Raw genomic sequence first — 18,126 nt, 5'->3', positions numbered from 1 at the left:
CTTGATGGCTTAAAATTTAAAAAAAAAAGGGGGGGGCGCCTGAGTGGCTCAGTCGGTTAAGTGTCCAACTTCAGCCCAGGTCATGATCTCACAGTTCGTGAGTTCAAGCTCTGTGTCGGGCTCTGTGCTGACGGCTCAGAGCCTGGAGCCTGCTTCAGATTCTGTGTCTCCCTCTCTCTCTCTGCCCCTCCCCAGCTCATGCTCGCATGCTGTTTCTGCCAAAAATAAACTAAAAAAAAAAATAAATAAAAAATAAAAAAAATAAAAAAAAAAGTCTTGATGGCTTAAAAAATTCCACTAATTCCATTATATCTTGTTTCCATGCTTAGTTTAGCAAATTCATTCTTTATAGACAGTGTAAAGGTTAGCTCAGTTTCTAGAAAGATGAATAATCACAAATTCCAAGTTAGTAAGTTCTGACTTACGAAGTGTTTGTGTGTTTTCTCAACTACGTGTTAGGTTAAAAATAGCACATACATTTTTAAGTTTACTTATTTATTTTGAGAGAGAGAGAGAGAGAAAGAAAGAGCAGGCAAGTGGGGGAGGAGCAGAGGGAGAAGGAGAGAGAGAGAATCCCAAGCAGGCTGCACGCTGGCAGCACAGAGCCCAGCTCAGGGCTCGATCTCATACTCGACTCAAAAATAGCATGTACTTTATAAATTGATCTGTCATTGAAGAAGTGATAAGCTGACTTCTACAATGGGAGAAGACAGCTCCTGACTTCCTAGTTTTATCAGGGAGGCCACTGGTCTTCTAGATGTCCAGGATCAATGCATAAGCACCAGTGGATGGTCATTGTAATGACTCAGCTCTTATAACACTTACCATAAATTACCTAAGGAGCTAACCAGAAAAAGAATCAGAAAAAGTTCCACTCTCCCATCAGGTCCAAAGAGCCTGATTTGTTCTCCATAGCTTACGTTCAGTCCTATTCCAACGCACATCAGGAAACAGTCTATTCAGTATGGAGGTGTGGTCCAAGACTGCGCCATATCAACTATTCCTTCATTGTTTTGTTCAAGTGGAAAATGACACATTTTCCTTATCAGGTGTTATTTAAAAATCAAGCCATATTTACACGTGTTGATTTTCAAATCTCTTTTACTCTCTTCAGTCCCAAAGGACCGCATTAAAATGGCAATCCTGTGTTAAGCGAATCCACATCTTCCTGCTGCCTTAAGTATGGCTTTCTGCAACTTGCAGACGTTGCCATTAAAGCAATGGCAGTCAACCATCAAGTCTCCAAGTCCCTTATTAGAAGATGAGTTTTTGCATAGCTGTCCACCGTCCTCATGTATAGTCCCAAATTCTAGAAGACAGTATCACTTCTGGGGTTAAACCAGTACAAAGCCCATCACTTTCTACCTGTCCTGATAGATTAGTTAGGAGAGACCAAGGACATTGGACAGACAGTCCCTCCTCTCATGCTCTCACCCAGGTGAGTGTAAGCGATACCACCTTGCTGTTGTACTGGTACCTACTGCCCCCGCTAAAGCTCTCACACCACCCAAACGACCCCTGTAGTGTGGCCTCTGGCTATGTCACCTTCCTTCAGACCCTGCACCTAACCTCACATACTCACTCCACCATCTTTGCACCCGGTGACCCAATGACTTCATCCTTTAACTCAGCCCTTCGTGGTGTGAGATGTCAGCTCTTAGAGCCCTAGGGGGCCTGGCTTGTCAGCCTTGGGGCTTATTCTGTAGAAGCTGTTCTATTTCTCACTTAGGGCTTCTAGTGCCCTCAATTATGAAACGGGAACCATTTGGGTCAGGAGTAGAAAATTGCCAATAGGACAACCTTCAGAAGTGAGGTGAAATGCTGAGAAGCATAAAGAATTCGGTGCTAAATGTGCACGTAAATGGAGTACCCTGCCCAGGAAAGGTAATTGTTTTTCATTGCAATAACTTGAAAATGGATATTTGGAGACGACCAAGTAGAGGTGCAGGAAGATGAAAATGTATGCTGAGCTGGAAGATTAATGTTTATAAGGTCACAGATGCTACAGAAGTGAATTTACAATTCGACAATCTTACACCTCTTACCAAGAATGTCAGAATTAGGAAAGTCTCACATAAGAGCTCTGAGGCCCTTAATGATGCAGGTCAGAGGCCCTTAATGATACAGAAGAAATAACAACTTTCCAATGTCCATGCTGTGCCTCTTGCCCGCAGGTCAGCAATTGCAGCCGGGCTGCAGGGCTACAACGGCACCCTGGTGGGAATACTCATGGCTGTCTTTTCAGACAAGGGCAACTATTTCTGGTGGCTGTTATTCCCTGTGTCTGCTATGTCCATGACTTGGTAAGTTATACCTGGTTTTCAAAATGCCTTAAAAAAAACATGTATAGGGCCAAGAGAGAATGGGGAGTTAGTGTTCAATGGGTACAGAGTTTCAGTTTTGCAAGATGGAAAATGTATGAATGGACAATAGGGATGGTTACACAACAATGTGAATGTGCTTAATGCAAGTGAACCTCACCCTTTAAAATGGTTAAAATGGTAAATGTTATTATATATTATATTATATATAAATATTATATATTATATATATATATATATAAATATGTATGTGTGTGATGGAGCCTAAAGATTTGCATCTCTAACTAGTTGCCTGGTGATGTGGCTGATCCAGGAACTACACTTTGAGAACCACTCTATGTGTGTGTCTATATGAACTCTCCCTACCCACCTGTCCCTGCTACCTTCAAAAAATTTATTTACTGAATTCAGTTCCTTTTTTTTTTTAAACCTAAATCCTTCAATCCTTCACACTAGTTCCTTAAACCTCCTCCCCCCTTTGTTGGAAGCAAACATTTCCTTCTTATTATGACATATTTAGGATTTAAAACACTGATAGCCACACAAATGAGAAGTGTGGCCCACTAAGGACAGTGTCTGCCGGGCCACCCACCCTGGCTTCAACCACAGGTGTGTGGGAGAGAACTTGCTGGTAGAGCCAACCTGTCCAGGAAGTAATTTCTGACCAGTTCTGAAGAACTGGCTGGAGGACGGAAGTTGTCCCCTGCAGTGCTCCCCACACCCTTTCCCATAACCTGGAGCTCTTGACCTTAGTGATGGGCCAACACGGGAGAGCACAAAAGAGGCCCAGAGACCATCTAATCTAATCCAGTCCCCCAGGCTACAGACAAGGAAGTGGAGGAGTAGTTCCTTGCCAAAGGTCACGAACTGCTAAAGCTGTTGCCCCCATCCTCCATCCCAATCTTCTTCCTCCAAGCCCACACCACCTTATATCCTCCCTTGGACAATTGTTTCTCTTCTTCAAAAACAGATATAGTAAACACAAAGATGATCTAGAAATTCAAGATGGTGGTCGCCTCTGGTGGGGAGGGAGGGGCATATGATCAAGTGGGTTGCACAGGGGGGCTTTAACCGTGTAGATAGTATTTTACTTCATGCTAAAATACTTCAAAAATATTTCTAAAACCTGGATTTCATAAGTCACTGTGAGAAACCCCAGAATATAATTTTTCAAAACCAAGTAAGCAAAGCATTCATTTTTGACCTTATGTAAGAATTATTCTCTGACAGGGTTTATTCCACGTGTGTTTATTTTTTTGTTTCATTTTGATTTTTCGGTTATCTTCCCTCCACCCCCCCCCCCCCGCCATGAAAAGTTTGTTGAAATAGTACTTTAGGGACATATTTGCCCAGGAGACAAAACCCCTCCATGGTGTAGAGATTCAGTGTCAACTGACTTGTCACATGCACGTTCTTCCATTCTGTTCTGTGGTTGTTGCTGTTGTCATTAGTCCAGTTTTCTCAAGCGCACTGAACTCCTTGTTCTGCAAATGGGACCTCCCCGTCTTCACCCTGCCCTTCAACATGGCATTGTCAATGTACCTTTCGGCCACGGGACATTACAATCCATTCTTCCCAGGCAAACTGTTCAAACCTATAACCGAGGTTCCCAATGTCACCTGGACTGACCTCAGTGCCCTGCAGGTAAGGTATACCATCTTCTCATATTCCTGCCTGGCTCTGGAAGACTCTGTGTCCTCCTGGCTAATTGTTCTTGGGCATCAGAGCCTTATGGAGACTCAGCTCTAGGGTGGCCTTGCTGCCTTCATCTTGCCCTCTGAACCATTTGTCCTGCTCCAAAGCTTTGGGCTCTAAGGGTTTGTGTATTATTGTTATTGAAGTATAGTTAACATACAGTGTTATATTAGTTTCAAGTGTACAATATAATGATTCAGCAATTCTATACATTACTCAGTGCTGATCAAGATAAGAGTACTCTTAATTCCTTCCACCTACTTCACCCGTCTCCCCACTCACCTCCCTCTGGTAACCACCATTTTGCTCTCTGTATTTGCATCGGGTTTTTTTGGTTTTTGGGTTTTTTGTTTTTTGTCTCTTTTTTCTTTGTTCTGGGGTTTGGGGATTTTTTTTAATTTTTTTTTTTAATGTTTATATTTGAGAGAGAGACAGAGCATGAGCAGGGAAGGGGCAGAGAGAGAGAGAGGACACAGAATCTGAAGTAAGCTCAAGGCTCTGAGCTGTCAGCACAGAGCCTGATGTGGGCCTCAAACTCAGAGACCACGAGATCATGACCTGAGCTGAAGTTGGACACTCAACCAACTGAGCCACCCAGGCACCCCTGTTCTAAGGGTTTTTTTTTTAATGTTTATTTATTTATTTTGAAAGAAAGAGAGTGGGGGAGGGGCACAGAGAGGGAGAGAGAGAGAGAACCCTAAGCAGGCTCCCCACTGTCAGTGCAGAGCCCAACATGGGGCTCAAACCCACAAACTATGAGACCATGACCTGAGCCAAAGTCAAGAGTCACTTAACCAACTGAGCCACCCAGGCACCCCTCTAAGGGGTCTTTTAAATGACTGCTCAAAGCTAACTTTTCCTCCTCTTTTCCCAAAATCCACTCCAGAGTATAGCTCTGTTTCAAAGTCGGAGTCAAAGGCTGTTTCAAACTTTGGGTGGGTGTGTTGGGGGCCATCCTTTGAGGCAAGGCCTCCAGCCTGGAGTTAAGGCTTCCATGATCTGGCTCCTCTGATCAAAAGAATTTGTTCCTTCCATTAGATCTCATTACAGAACCTCTCTATTCTGCTTTTTCGTTTGGCAGATCTCACAGAATATGTAATTCATGGTTCTCAAGCTTTGGTAGGCATCAGAATCATTGTTTGTTTCTTTTTTAAATACCAGTACAAGCCCCATCTCAGACTCTCTAAATCCTAATCTCTGGGCATAGAGTCTGGGAGCCTGTATTAACAAGCTTCCCAAATAACGGTGATGTAGGCCAGAGTTTGAGAACTGCTATCATAAGATGTATTCTATGTATCTCTTTACAGATGTGCACAAAAAGAGCACCTTTTTAAAAAATCTGGTTGACCCAGGGGTGCCTGGGTGGCTCAATTGGTTAAGTATCTGATACTTGATTTTGGCTCACAGTTTGTGAGTTCAACCCCCACATCAAGCTCTGTGTTGACAGTGTGGAGCCTGCTTGGGATTCTCCGTCTCCCTCTTGCTCTGCTCCTCCCCCATTTGTGCTTATGCTCTCTCTCTCTCTCTCTCTCTCTCTCTCTTTCTCTCTCTCTCTCTCTCAAAAATAAACATTAAAAAATAATAATAAAAATAAATTAAAAACCTGGTTAACCCAAATCACATTCCAGCTCTTCCTGTTGGTGTTTATTTAATAACTCTGTTTAAGGTTTCTTGACTATTAAAAACAAGAGAACACTTAAAATCAGAAGAGGGGCGCCTGGGTGACTCAGTCAGTTGGGCATCCGACTTCAGCTCAGGTCATGATCTCACAGCTTGTGAGTTCGAGCCCCGGGTCGGGCTCTGTGCTGACAGCTCAGAGCCTGGAGCCTGCTTTCGATTCTGTGTCTCTCTCTCTCTCTGCTCCTCCCCTGCTCACACTCTGTGTGTGTCTTTCTCTCTCTCAGAAATAAATACACATTAAAAAACACTTTTTTTTTAAATCAGAAGAAAACTACCACCTTTTATGATGTGAAAAAGACTGGCTTTCCCACTATCAGGTTATGAAACCCCATTTGCCGTCCTCCTTGCTGAGCGATCAAAACATGTGAAGAGCTCAGGCAGGCTTTTCTGTACATTCTTGCCCAGAAAATAAATAGGAGCGTTTGGAAATAACCCAAAAAGAAAATCAAATGTTTATTCGAATCCCCTGTGAAAAATATTATAAATAATGTTAAGTAATCTATCTAAAATGTCCCTGTCCAACATAGTAGCCATTATCCCCATGTGGCTATTTTAATTTAAATTTGAAATTCATTACAATTAAATGAAATTAAAAATTCGGTTTCTTAGCCTCACTAGCCACATTTCAGGTGCTCAGTAGACACACGTATTGGGCAGCACACATATGGAATATTCCACCTCCGTGGAAGTCCTGCTGGATAGTGCTGATCCGCAGAGGTAAGGGTCTTGCTCTTCTCACTATGAACTACCGCCCCAACATCAGCACCCTTATTTCCCATCTCACCCAGATTCTCCCTCCTGGGCTACCCAGGGGATAGTTCTGCTGTCCGGTTCTGAGATGAAAGCCCAAGTAGTCTTTGCCCGCATCAAGTTCCCTGCTCTAGAGAAACAGGAAATGATTTCGCGTAGACATGAAAATCCAGTGTGGGCTGGAAATGTTAAGGTCCATCTTAGGATAGACTCAAACTCACAGTATGGTCCCGTGCTCTGAGCAAGGACTGATGCAGCATTTGGAAGCCAGCATTAGTTCCAGCCTAACGCGTGAAGGGAGAGGGCAGTTCCCCGTGCAGAGGCAGAGCCCCCTGTGTCAGAGTCACTGCTTCCCCAAGGCCCCCAGAAGGTACACATGTGACCTAGAGAAGACGGAGGGAGCAAGATGGGAAGGCATCTTTCAGTAAATGGTCTTGGTCACAAAGGAACCTAGAGTGGCTAATTATGCCTATCCTGGACCTACCGAATGTGTTGCTATAAAATGCTATTCACATTTGTTAGCTTAAATCAAACCCTGTCCCTTCCCGAAAACTGCCATTCTGTGAACACATGAGCTGAATTCAGGCCTCGGCCAGAAAGTAGAAATGTACATGTATTACGTGTAAATTTACATGACATTTACATGTATTTTTGTGGGGTTTTTTTGCACTGACTGGCAGTTGTTGATAACTGGAATAAGCTAAGGATATTCTGGTTTAAATAAATACATGTTCTCATTAACAGCAGAAGTGTCAATAGGGTCCTGATTCATGAACTTGCTGATAATTGCTTCTGAATTATGGATAAGAGAACCCGACTCTGGGTCTCTGGCCTTAACAACCCAATTGCAAGGGAGCAATGGTACTTCTATTGACCACAGTGTGCACTGATGTATTAGGCCTGAGAACCAATGGACAGTTAAAAGCAACACAAGTGTAAGCTGTGAGGCAGTGACTCCACCTGGGAGCTTAGCAGCCAAAGCCACCGTGTCAGTGCAGCAACAGAGCCCCAGAGTGAAGGGGGTTCTAGGAAGGTGTGCTCAGTATGCAGCAGGTATGGGCTGGTGCATCTTTTGGGATAAAGCAAAAGTGTGAGGTTTTTCTGTAAAGAGAGAGAATTTTTAAAAAGGCGGGGGGTGGGGGTAGGGTGATGGTACCTGGGTGGGCCAGTTGGTTGAGCACCCGGCTCTTGATTTCGGGTCAGGTCCTGATCCCGGGGTCATGGGTTTGGCTGGGGCCCCACATGAGGCTCCATGCTGAGCGTGGAGCCTGCTTAAGATTCTCTCTTCCTCCCTCTGCCCCTCTCCCCCACTTGCACGCACTCTCTCTCTCTCAAATTAAAAAAAAATTTTAATTAAAAAAATAAAAAAATTAGTCACACTGATCCAAAAGACAAGCCCACTCTACCATTGCCTTGTATGTGTTTGTAGGTGTCTGTTCAGCTGTTTTAATGACCTCCTTCTCTAAATGGCTTTGCAGCTATTGAAATCCCTGCCCGTGGGTGTCGGTCAGATCTATGGCTGCGATAACCCATGGTCGGGGGGCATTTTCCTGGGCGCCATTCTGCTCTCCTCCCCGCTCATGTGCCTGCACGCTGCCATCGGGTCGCTGCTGGGGATAGCGGCAGGTAAGCCTGAGACGGGCAATGGGATATCGAGCACCTCCTCTGCTGCATGCACCCCCTCCGGCGTCTTCCATGCTCCAGACCTTTCTTGAGAGCTCTGCTTCCAAGAACTCCCTTGGTGCCTCCCCCACCCCTAACCTCCTTCCAGAGCATGCTGCCTTTTGTCCACAGCTGTGACTCCTTCTGTCTTACCTAACAGGACTCAGTCTTTCAGCGCCATTTGAGAACATCTACTTTGGACTCTGGGGTTTCAACAGCTCTCTGGCCTGCATTGCAATGGGAGGGATGTTCATGGCACTGACCTGGCAAACCCACCTGCTGGCTCTTGCCTGCGGTGAGTATACTGTACCTCGGAGGGAGGCTCGCTCATAACCATGGGATCAGCCCAAACAGTAAGATATGACTATGTCAGGAACTGGGGCAAGGGTTCCAGTTTGGGCCCTGGCTTTCTGCGTATGTGAGCAGGGCAGGTGTCTTCCTCTCTCTGGGAGGATTAAGCCCTGCTGGGGCCTCCTCATGGGTTATCGTGAGGACAGGAGAGCCTGTTGAGCCATATTAAACATTTGCCTTATGTATGTGTTGGGGGATAGAAACTTGACTCGTCCTATGTTCTTCATACTAGTCGTTGACCCAAGAAACAGCTATGTTCTTCAGACTAGTCGTTGACCCAAGAAACAGTAATAAAATGAGTCAAGCTAAACACAGAGCCATCTCTCCTGGTGAGTCAGGCAGGACTACATGTGGCCCTTTGAGAATCACAGGAACCAGCTGTTCTCACACTTTGGGGAGTGTCAGGATCACCTGGAAGTCTTGTTAAAACACAGATGGCTGCCCCCCTTCCCCAGTCCCTGATTCGTCGTTAGAGGCGGGGGAGGAGTTGGCGTCTCTAACGAGGGCCAGGTGACACTGATGCTATTCCTCCAGGGACCGCATTTTCAGATCCGCTGTATTCATCCGTTCGGACCCCCATATTCCAGCCAGACTCCTCCTGTCAGAGCCAGATGGTTCTGGAGATCCCCACACCTTCCTTCTCATTTTACTACTGGGGTTCTGAGGCCAGAGAAGTGAAGTGATGTGCTGAAGGGCATCCCGTCAATTAGGGTAAATTCAAGCCCGGAATCTACATTTGGTAACAACTTCTGTAATTCCCCTACCCTACTCTGTTCCCAGTGGCAGCATGCAGGCCTTTAAGAGAACACACCTCAAGTGATATAGATTTGAAAAGCTAACGGATTTCTCAGGCCCTTGTAAAGTGGAGACATATTTGCCCAGAGCCTCTGGCATCCCTAATTCAATACGAAGTAAAAAGTAAGATAATGTATTAGAGTGTAGGGATACTGGGGTATCCCTGGGTGATACTGGGGAAGGGTGGAATGTGCAGAAATTATCTGTAATCTAATGTAAATACTTGTGTAGAGTCAGTTTATCACCAGATTAATCAATCCAAGTTACCTACACCGCTATTAAAATGGTGGACCACATACACACACGTAATGGAATACTACTCAGCCATAAAAAGGATGAAATCTTGCCACTTGCAACAACATGGGTAGACCTTGAGGGCATTATGCTAAATGAAACAAGTCAGAGAAAGACAAATATCATATGATGTCACTTACAGGTGGAATCTAAAAACACAAAACAAAGCAAAACCCAGACCCATAAGTACAGAGAACAGATTGGTGGTTGCCAGAGAGGAGGTGGATTAGGAGCATAAATGGATAAAGGGAAGTACAAACTTCCAGTTATAAAATAAATAAGTCATGGGGGGTGTAATATACAACATGAGGAATCTAGTCAATAGTATTGTATTAACTTTGTGCGGTGATGGACGGTGACTTTACTGAGGTGAGCATCTCACAATGTATGCAAAGATGGAAACACTATGTTATACACCTGAAACTAATATAAGATTGTATGTCAATGATACCCCAATTAAAAAAAAATAAGATAATAAAATAAAAGGGTAGACCACATGTCAGGCAGAGAATTTAGAATGGATTCCTGTACTGGGCAGGAAGCAGGACCAAGGATTTCTAAGGCCTCACTCAATTTTAATTTTCTGATGCTGTAGTGAAGTTAAAAAATCTCAGATTGTTGTGGTGTTGCCACTTTACATGTCATTTTGCCAATTTCCTTATAGTACACAGCTGTTTCACCAACTAGTCCTGTCAAACTTTTTGCTCATTTTCCCGTATTTGTTCATAAGCTTAGGGCAAAGGAGAAAACTGATTACGTGTCACCTGAGGTAGGCCAGGTTAGAAGCTTTACTATGAGATTCTTTGAGATTTCAAATCTTTTTTTTTTTTTAAGTTTATTTTTGAGAGAGAGAGAGAGAGAGAGAGAGAGAGAGAGAGAATCCCAAGCAGGTTCCACGCTGTCAGCACTGAGCCCAACATGGGCCTCGATCCCACAAACGATGAGATCGTGACCTGAGCCGAAACCAAGAGTCCGACACTTCACTGACTGAGCCAGGCGCCCTGAGATTTCAAGTCTTTATTCAAGGGGCTTACATTTATGTTTCTGTGTGGGCGGTGATAGAAAATACATATTAAACACTCATGAAACCCACGTGGCCATGGCCGGATATGATGTATCTGAACTTCCTTCCAGACAGTACTGGGAAGACCTAGGGGGTTAGCAACTTTAGATCCAGAAATTCCTGTGCGCAGAGTGTTATGGTCAAGGGCAGAAGCCAGGTGGGTGAGAGCAAGCCCACTGGAGACCATACGATATCTGTGACAGAACAAGGACACATCTGCAGTACCAGATTCCCTGGGGGCACATGACAGTGCAGAATCATCAAGAAGCACCTCCTAGGGGCGCCTGAGTGGCTCAATTGGTTAAGTGCCCCACTTCGTCCCAGGACATGATCTCACGGTTCATGGGTTTGATCCCTGCGACGGGCTCTGTGCTGACAGCTCAGAGCCTGGAACCTGCTTTGGATTCTGTCTCTCCCTCTCTCTCTGCCCCTTCTCTGTTCTCACTCTGTCTCTCTCTCTCAAAAATAAATAAACATTAAAAATAAATTTAAAAAAAATAAAAAAAAAAGAAGCACCTCCTAGACACGGTGGCTTTTCTGTATGTCCTAAAATTGAGAGAAGGAAGTCCTGTTGGTGGAGGCAATCTGACTGGATGGTCGGGGCCAGCATGGGGACAGCCTGAGTACATCCTTCAAGCTCAAGCAGAAACTGTTTTTGGTCACACGAGTTGTTGCTGAGATCTTGACAGACTGTGGAAAGGGATGAGGCCAAGATGTTAGCAGATGGGTTTCCTCAAAGCAGGAATATCTTCATTATTTTCTTCACTATAGAAGTAAAGTAGTATGGGCTTATGGTACCAAAAAAAAAAAAAATCGATAAATACAGAAGAGTATAAAGCAGAGTGTAAAAAGACTCCCTCCTGCTCCCTCAGTGTAACTTTTTGCCTCCCTCTTATAAGGACCTCGGGTTACGTTGGGTCCACTTGGATAACCCACACTCATCTCCCGGTCTCAAGATCATTAACCTAATCACAGCTGCAAAGCTCCTTTTGACAGATAAGGTAACATATTCACGGGTTCTGGGACTAGAGCGTGAACGTCTTTGGGGGCCGTGACTGTGCCTATCACGCCTACCTTCCTTTGGACAGGTCAGATTTTCTTTAATGGCGTAGTGTAATGGATGAGGCAACGTACTGAATTAGTTGAGAACCCAGACCCTCTGCCACGTCCTAGCTCTGCCAAGTTTAACTTCAGTAGATGCCACGTTCAATAGATGCCTTCCCCCAGGGGCCATCCCGCTTTCCCCTGCCACCAGTGGTGTGTGAGAGGGCACGTTTCATCCACACTAGGTACTGGCCACCCTTTCCCTCTTTGGACATAAAGTTTTGAGGCAGACCTCCAGCTTGCCCACGTCACCCTGACCCTGCCAAACCAAAGACTGACTCGGCCAGCCAAAGTAAATAAAGAACAGACATTCATTACAGAGTTGCTCTTTCATTAGATCACATGGCCTTCTCAGCAAGAGGACCCGGGAAGCTCTGACAGGGCCCGGCACTGCTGCCTTCCCTGCCTCGACACCGGAAGCTGCCCACCAAGGAATTCCTCGGTCTTGTTATTTTATCAGTGCAAACTGTAAACACATTTCGTCTCCTTTTAATGCTTGGCTTGTCACAGTAGGACTTGTACACGGTGGCCTGTGGGGACGGACATTGCCGGCCCTTCAGCTCTCGGGGCCTCTCCTCTCCCTCTGCTGCCCAGAGCTCTGTCAGAGTCATCACCTACAAACTGTGGTGTGCAGAATGTCACCTCTACCGTAAGGCTTTCCCAGTCTGATTCAGCAAATCTTAATGGATGGGCAGTTACTGTTATGCACTCTGACTCTTACTATGGGGAGAAAAGTGACTTGTAATTGGAGAGCACCTGGAAACCGCCTAACAGTAAGAAACCAGAGCAATGCCTTCCAAATGTAATAAGTATCAAATGGAGAGAAGTGGCAATGAGTCTCAGGTGCTCAGGGGACATCTCCTAGAAGAGCCGGCGCCCAAGGGAGCAAGGACAGAATGTTCCGGTACTTGCTCAAGTGCCGGTGAATATTTGTTGAATGAGTGAGTGAGTGAATGAACGAATGAAATAGAAAAAAAAAGAATGAAATTCTCAAAACCCAACAAAAAAGCTCTTCCAACCCAAGCTGTTGCTGGCTTCTGCTCAGATCAGTATCTCACCCCCCAGGGACAGGGATGGGTTTGAGAGCTGCTCTTTGTGGAAATACAGGATTGCATGTGAGATCCGTCTCCTCCCTGTAAAGAGCATCTTCAAGTTGCCCTTTGACAAATGATAAAACCAGATTCCGAAGTTCAGGGATTTGTTGTACAATTAAATGGCAGAGCTGGGGTTTGAAGCTTGTCTTTCCAAGACACGCCTTTCCCGCTAGCTGGAGACAATTCAGATGTTGAAAGACATACTGTTGAACAAAAATACCAGGACAAAAAGACCAAAGATTGATACAAGGTTGGAAGTCTGTGGTAAAGTAAATGAGGGAGGGAGTCCCTCCGCCCCCACTTCCTGCCCCGCCTCATGGTGGCTGTGTGATTTCTCCTGCTTTGGGGCAGTGGATGGTGGGTGTGCCTACCGGTGAGTGCTGCTGGGCCAGGTGGCTGTGTGGCCAGCTTATGAAGGTCATTCTGCAGCCTGCCTTGGTGAAACCCAAGGGCTTCCCTGAGCCTTCTTGAGTCCCACCTCCCCCCACCTTCAACTGATGATTAGCTACTTGAGAGCTTTGTTTTTGTTGTTTCACATTGAAGGTCACAGATATACTCAAACTGCTACTTTAAGATTTGCGCTTGCTCAGAGTAAATAAAAACGTAGCATGTTAGTTCATTAGCCCGTATGCCGATCTTAATGGTATTTGGAAAAATGTTATGGGGAGAAATCCCAAGTTTGTGTTCCGTTTCTACTGATCTCTGAGTTAGCATCTGTTTTTTTATACCACAAGTGTTTCTAACTGTGAATTCTAACCAATACGAGAATCCTTGTGATCGTACAGAAACCGTGCTATCCGAAGAAACATTCATACTTTTCATTTTAGTCCAACCATGCTCAGATAAAATAACAGGGAAGTTTATTGGCCATGGAAAGCCTTTTCCTTAAGGATCAGCAGTAACATGAACCAAATAGTAATCACAGAAAAGCTACCTTTACTGAGTACTTCTTTTAAATTTTTTTTAATGTTTATTTATTTTTGAGAGACAGAGCATGAGCGGGGGAGGGGCAGAGAGAGAGGGAGACAGAATGTGAAGCAGCCTCCAGAATCTGAGCTGTCACAAGAGCCTGATGTGGGGCTCAAATCCATGGACCTCGAGATCATGACCTGAGCCAAAGTCGGGCGCTTAACCGACAGAGCCACGCAGGCACCCCTACTGAGTGCTTCGTACTGCATGCTAAACCCAAGTACTACCTGCTTTCGTGTCACACCAACCCCGTGAGAAAGGAATTCCTATTCCCTCTATTGTGCAGGTGAGAAAGTGAAGGCTTAGAATGGAGGCCACCAAGCTCCTAAGTGGTGGAGTCTGGATTTGAACCCAGAGCTGCCGACTCTAAGCTCATAATTATAACCAGGGTGCTGGGCTGGCTGGAAAAACATGGAAGTTTCCTTTCCAGGGGATTTATACCAGAAGGCAGTCTTCCCTGTAATGAGAAGTGCACCTACTAAGTGCTGTGGTTCCCCTTTGTTTGTAGCCCTGTTCACTGCCTACCTTGGAGTCAGCCTGTCACACATGATGGCTGTGGTGAGTTTGCTTTAATCTTGCATTGTCGTAACATGATTGATCAGTTTTTGATGATATGGAAACCCTCCCGAGGTCCCCCTGGGTGGTGTCCCATGCAGGATCCATGGCTGTGATAGCCACTACTTTCTCATCTCCTGGACCTGCCTGTCCCCACTCACCTTGTAGCTTCTTCGTGAATTATAATCCAAACTACAATCACCAGGCTTGCTAAAAATATCAGATTGATAATTTAAAGAAGTGAAACTTAGGCTGTAGAACATATTTATCAAGTTCATATTCTAACTCTGAGTGTCAGGGAATTGACCTTAGAATATCTTCTACTTGAACAGAAAGCCAAGACCATGTGGTGGTTGAGAAATCAGGAAAGAGAGAAAAATATAATTGGCTAATGACCCAGATGGTGCTGTTTTTTGTTTTGGGTCAAGCCATTAGTTTTTCATACCCCATGTCTTTTTTTTTTTTTTTTAATTTTATGTTAGAATGAGAGAGAGAAAGAGAGAGCAGGGAAAGGGCATAGAGAGAGAGAGAGAGAGAATCCCAACTCAGGGCTCAATCCCATGACCCGAGCCGAAATCAAGACTTGGATGCTTAACCGACTGAGCCACCCAGGTGCCCCACACCTTGTCCTTTTTTAAATCTCCATCAGTCGTAAGACTTATTCAGACTCACATCCTGGCTTAAGTATTTAAAAATTTTTTTTGATGTTTTATTTATTTTTGAGAGAGAGAGAGAGAGACCAAGCCCATGAGCAAGTGAGGGGCAGAGAGAGAGGGAGTCACAGAATCCAAAGCGGGCTCCAGGCTCTGAGCTGTCAGCAAAGAGCCTGACGCAGGGCCCAAACTCGTGAACCGTGAGATCATGACCTGAGCAGAAGTCGGACACTTAACCAACTGAGCCACCCAGGTGCCACCCCTGCTGAACTATTTAATAGGCAAAACCATCTCCCATTTAGTGGCTCCTGCCCCTCTTTTTCCTTCCTTTTCAGCACTATCCTGCCCTTGACCTTCTCTTTCAGAACTGCATGAGTTGCCAAGAACAGCCCAGAGGAAGGACCTCCCCTCAAGGAGCTTAGAATCTATTTGGGAACTGGAACAAGAGGAAGGAAAGCCAGTAGAGTCCAAAACTAGTCTGGGTGGAAATCGGGAGGAGAGACGGCACCACAGGCTGAACTCAGCAAAGAGGGCCCTGTGGGTGTGATGAGGGTCAGGAGACATTGGCGGCTTGCTAAGTGACATCTCTAGGTGCCCCGTGGCATAGGAAGCCCACTGTATGAAAGGAAGGGAAAGATGTACAAGGTGGACAGGCAAATGACCACCCTAAGAAGCAGATGAGGGCATTTCACCTGCTAAATACCCTGGGATCTTGGACTCCATCTTGGGCATTAGTGGAGCCTGGGTCAGTGCTCCAGGGATGCATCCCCCTGGGCTGAATGAGAATAGGATGAAGGGTGGTACTTTGTGACAGGATCTCAGAGGAGCATGTGCCTTGTGTCTTCCTCTTCAGGTGGGATTGCCAGCTTGTACCTGGCCCTTCTGTTTGGCCACACTACTGTTCCTCTTGCTGACCACGAAAAATGCCAACATGTACAGGATGCCCCTCGGTAAAGTCACTTATCCTGAAGAAAACCGCATCTTCTACATACAAGCCAAGAAAAAAAGGATGGTTGAAAGCCCTTTGTGAGAGCAACCCCACCCACAGCCATGGTCACAAGGGGTGGCTGACCGACTGCCCCAGGTGACCCCCAGGGTCTTGGCAAACTGCTGTTTTTTGCCTTTAACGACTTTCGTACTACTAACCCATTGGCGATCTGCTCTTAGGCTCACTTTGTAGCTTTCTCTTAGACTCCAGGAGCATCCCCAAACATGTGAGAGACCAGATGGTGTGCCCTGGTGGGGCGTTGGTGCTAAGACTAATATATTTATAAGGTCAAGTGCTCCAACAGAACGAAGATGTGAGACCAGAGCTAATGATTGACATTTATTGATATTCTTGGTGTTTGGTTAGGCTACGTGATGTTAACAGTATTAAAAATTAAGCTCTACAACTAAGCCTCAAGTGAATGGAATTCATGGTCACAAAGTCAAAGTCAACCCAGAATTCTCAGATAAGCAGTGTGACTTGTTTGAAATCGATACAAGTTACACATGACAGTGGTAGTGCCCACAGCTCATGCCCCAGCCCCTCAGCAGAATGGCCTGGATCCTGCCCTGTGTGGGTGGGATTCTCTTACGGGAGATGGGCTGATTCTTTCCAGGCGGACACAGCTGTAGGAGAGAGAAAGGGATTTTATCAGTCAAAATTATTCTGGAATGTTATTTTTCTTAGACATGGCAAAGGATTTTTTTAGATAAGGTTTATTATCTTTTTCTTATGAGAATGCATTTGTGTTTCCAATGAGGTAAAATAAGAGAAGTTCCTGGCTTAACCAGTTCCTAGATATTAAAGAAAAGTTACATTTTTATGAAATATTCGGCATAGCTGTTTTCACTTTAATCCACATGTTGATTTTGTAAATGCCAGGAACGTGTAGAACCAAGTTATCAGCATCCAAGGGTCCTTTAACGCCACAATTTGCCATCCATTTGGGATGTTTTACATGTTATAAAGCCTGAAAGTTAAGTTCAGATTGTTTCTGGATGCTTGGAAGTTGTTGAATTTCTTTAAAAAAAAAAAAAAATTTCATGAAAAAAAAAAGTCATTATTATCTGCACACTCAAAATATTCTCACTCAGAACCCAAAGGTAAAGGGTTCTCCTGTTTTTCTTTGTTTTAATTTTAAAGTCATCAGTCCTATAAACATCCTATAACCAAACACACTGAGGATGCCATAGAAAGTGCCACTCGCTACCTTCCGCTGAATCTGTACGGATTCAGTGTTTTGGAGGATTCGGAAAGAGAAACCGTGGAATCCTAAAGGGTTTTTCCCCCCTGTGGGTTTGCAGTGCTCGGTGCGAAATATTTAGGTTGTGCAGGAATAAACAGAAGAAGGGAAGCCAACCTAAAATATTTCAGGGAGAAGTCCACTTCTTCCTTTTCTCAGGAAAACAAACATTGTTCTGATTTAACAACCCTGTGACCAAAGCCTTTTGAAACCCTGAATCTGCAACTGTCATAGAGTCATGTGGAAAAACTAAATCTTCACCGTGCGAACGGAAATCTCCCTTGTTAGGGAATTTGTGAAATAAGACTTGGTGGGAGGGCAGGGGAGGAGGACTCAAAAACGAAAGCAGAACCAAAGATAAACCAGGAGAGAAGAGTCCAGGCTGTGGTTGAGTGAACCAGAGCCTCTGACATGCCTCCAGGCCCATCTTCACAGGAGCTGGAGTGTTCTCCGTATACCTTCTGCTGGTGGGCTCACACAGGCGTGTAAATAGGAACATTCTAAAGCCTTGTACATGGCCGAATTTAAATGGTATTAATTTTTTCAAGCTGTTTTTGTTACTAAGTGTTACCCTGAAATGAAGTGAGTATTTTGGTAGTTTCCTCAGGGATCACTTGGATTCTTTTCCTATTGTTTGTATAACAAATTTCTAGGTAAGAATATGAATAAAATTATACTCACAGCTCAGTTTTGTACCGATTCTGTTTAAAAGTCACCTATGCCTTTTATAGCTATCGTGTGTGTATATTAACAATCACATGCATAATTGTGTCTTGCTTATATGGGCTTATGTTTTGATGTGCTGGTATCCTGATTCCTTTCTTCTACTTGGTAACAGCACCAGACGTGCCTCTGAGCAAACCCTGTTCAAGTCAGATATATGGGCCCATCCCTGTGGGTCTCCTCTCA

At 44.8% G+C, this 18,126-nt stretch overlaps 1 protein-coding gene across 5 annotated transcripts in view; it reads left to right on the top strand.

Moving 5' to 3' along the window:
- SLC14A1 (solute carrier family 14 member 1 (Kidd blood group)) overlaps positions 1–17,904 on the top strand; it is a 41,073-nt gene extending 23,169 nt beyond the window's left edge. For all 5 annotated transcript variants that reach the window (XM_040478942.1, XM_040478940.1, XM_040478938.1 and 2 more), the window contains 6 exons: positions 2,175–2,303; positions 3,773–3,965; positions 7,925–8,072; positions 8,269–8,403; positions 14,287–14,336; positions 15,840–17,904. In XM_040478942.1, coding sequence (XP_040334876.1) covers positions 2,175–2,303; positions 3,773–3,965; positions 7,925–8,072; positions 8,269–8,403; positions 14,287–14,336; positions 15,840–16,016 — 832 coding nt within the window. In that variant the 3' untranslated portion in view covers positions 16,017–17,904. The remainder of the gene's footprint in view (positions 1–2,174; positions 2,304–3,772; positions 3,966–7,924; positions 8,073–8,268; positions 8,404–14,286; positions 14,337–15,839) is intronic.
- Positions 17,905–18,126: the final 222 nt, after the last annotated feature.

Source organism: Herpailurus yagouaroundi, unplaced genomic scaffold (genome assembly GCF_014898765.1).
Source record: "Herpailurus yagouaroundi ecotype Mexico unplaced genomic scaffold, PumYag 142, whole genome shotgun sequence".
NCBI lineage: Eukaryota > Metazoa > Chordata > Mammalia > Carnivora > Felidae > Herpailurus > Herpailurus yagouaroundi.
This window is presented reverse-complemented; position numbering and strand designations above follow the sequence as displayed.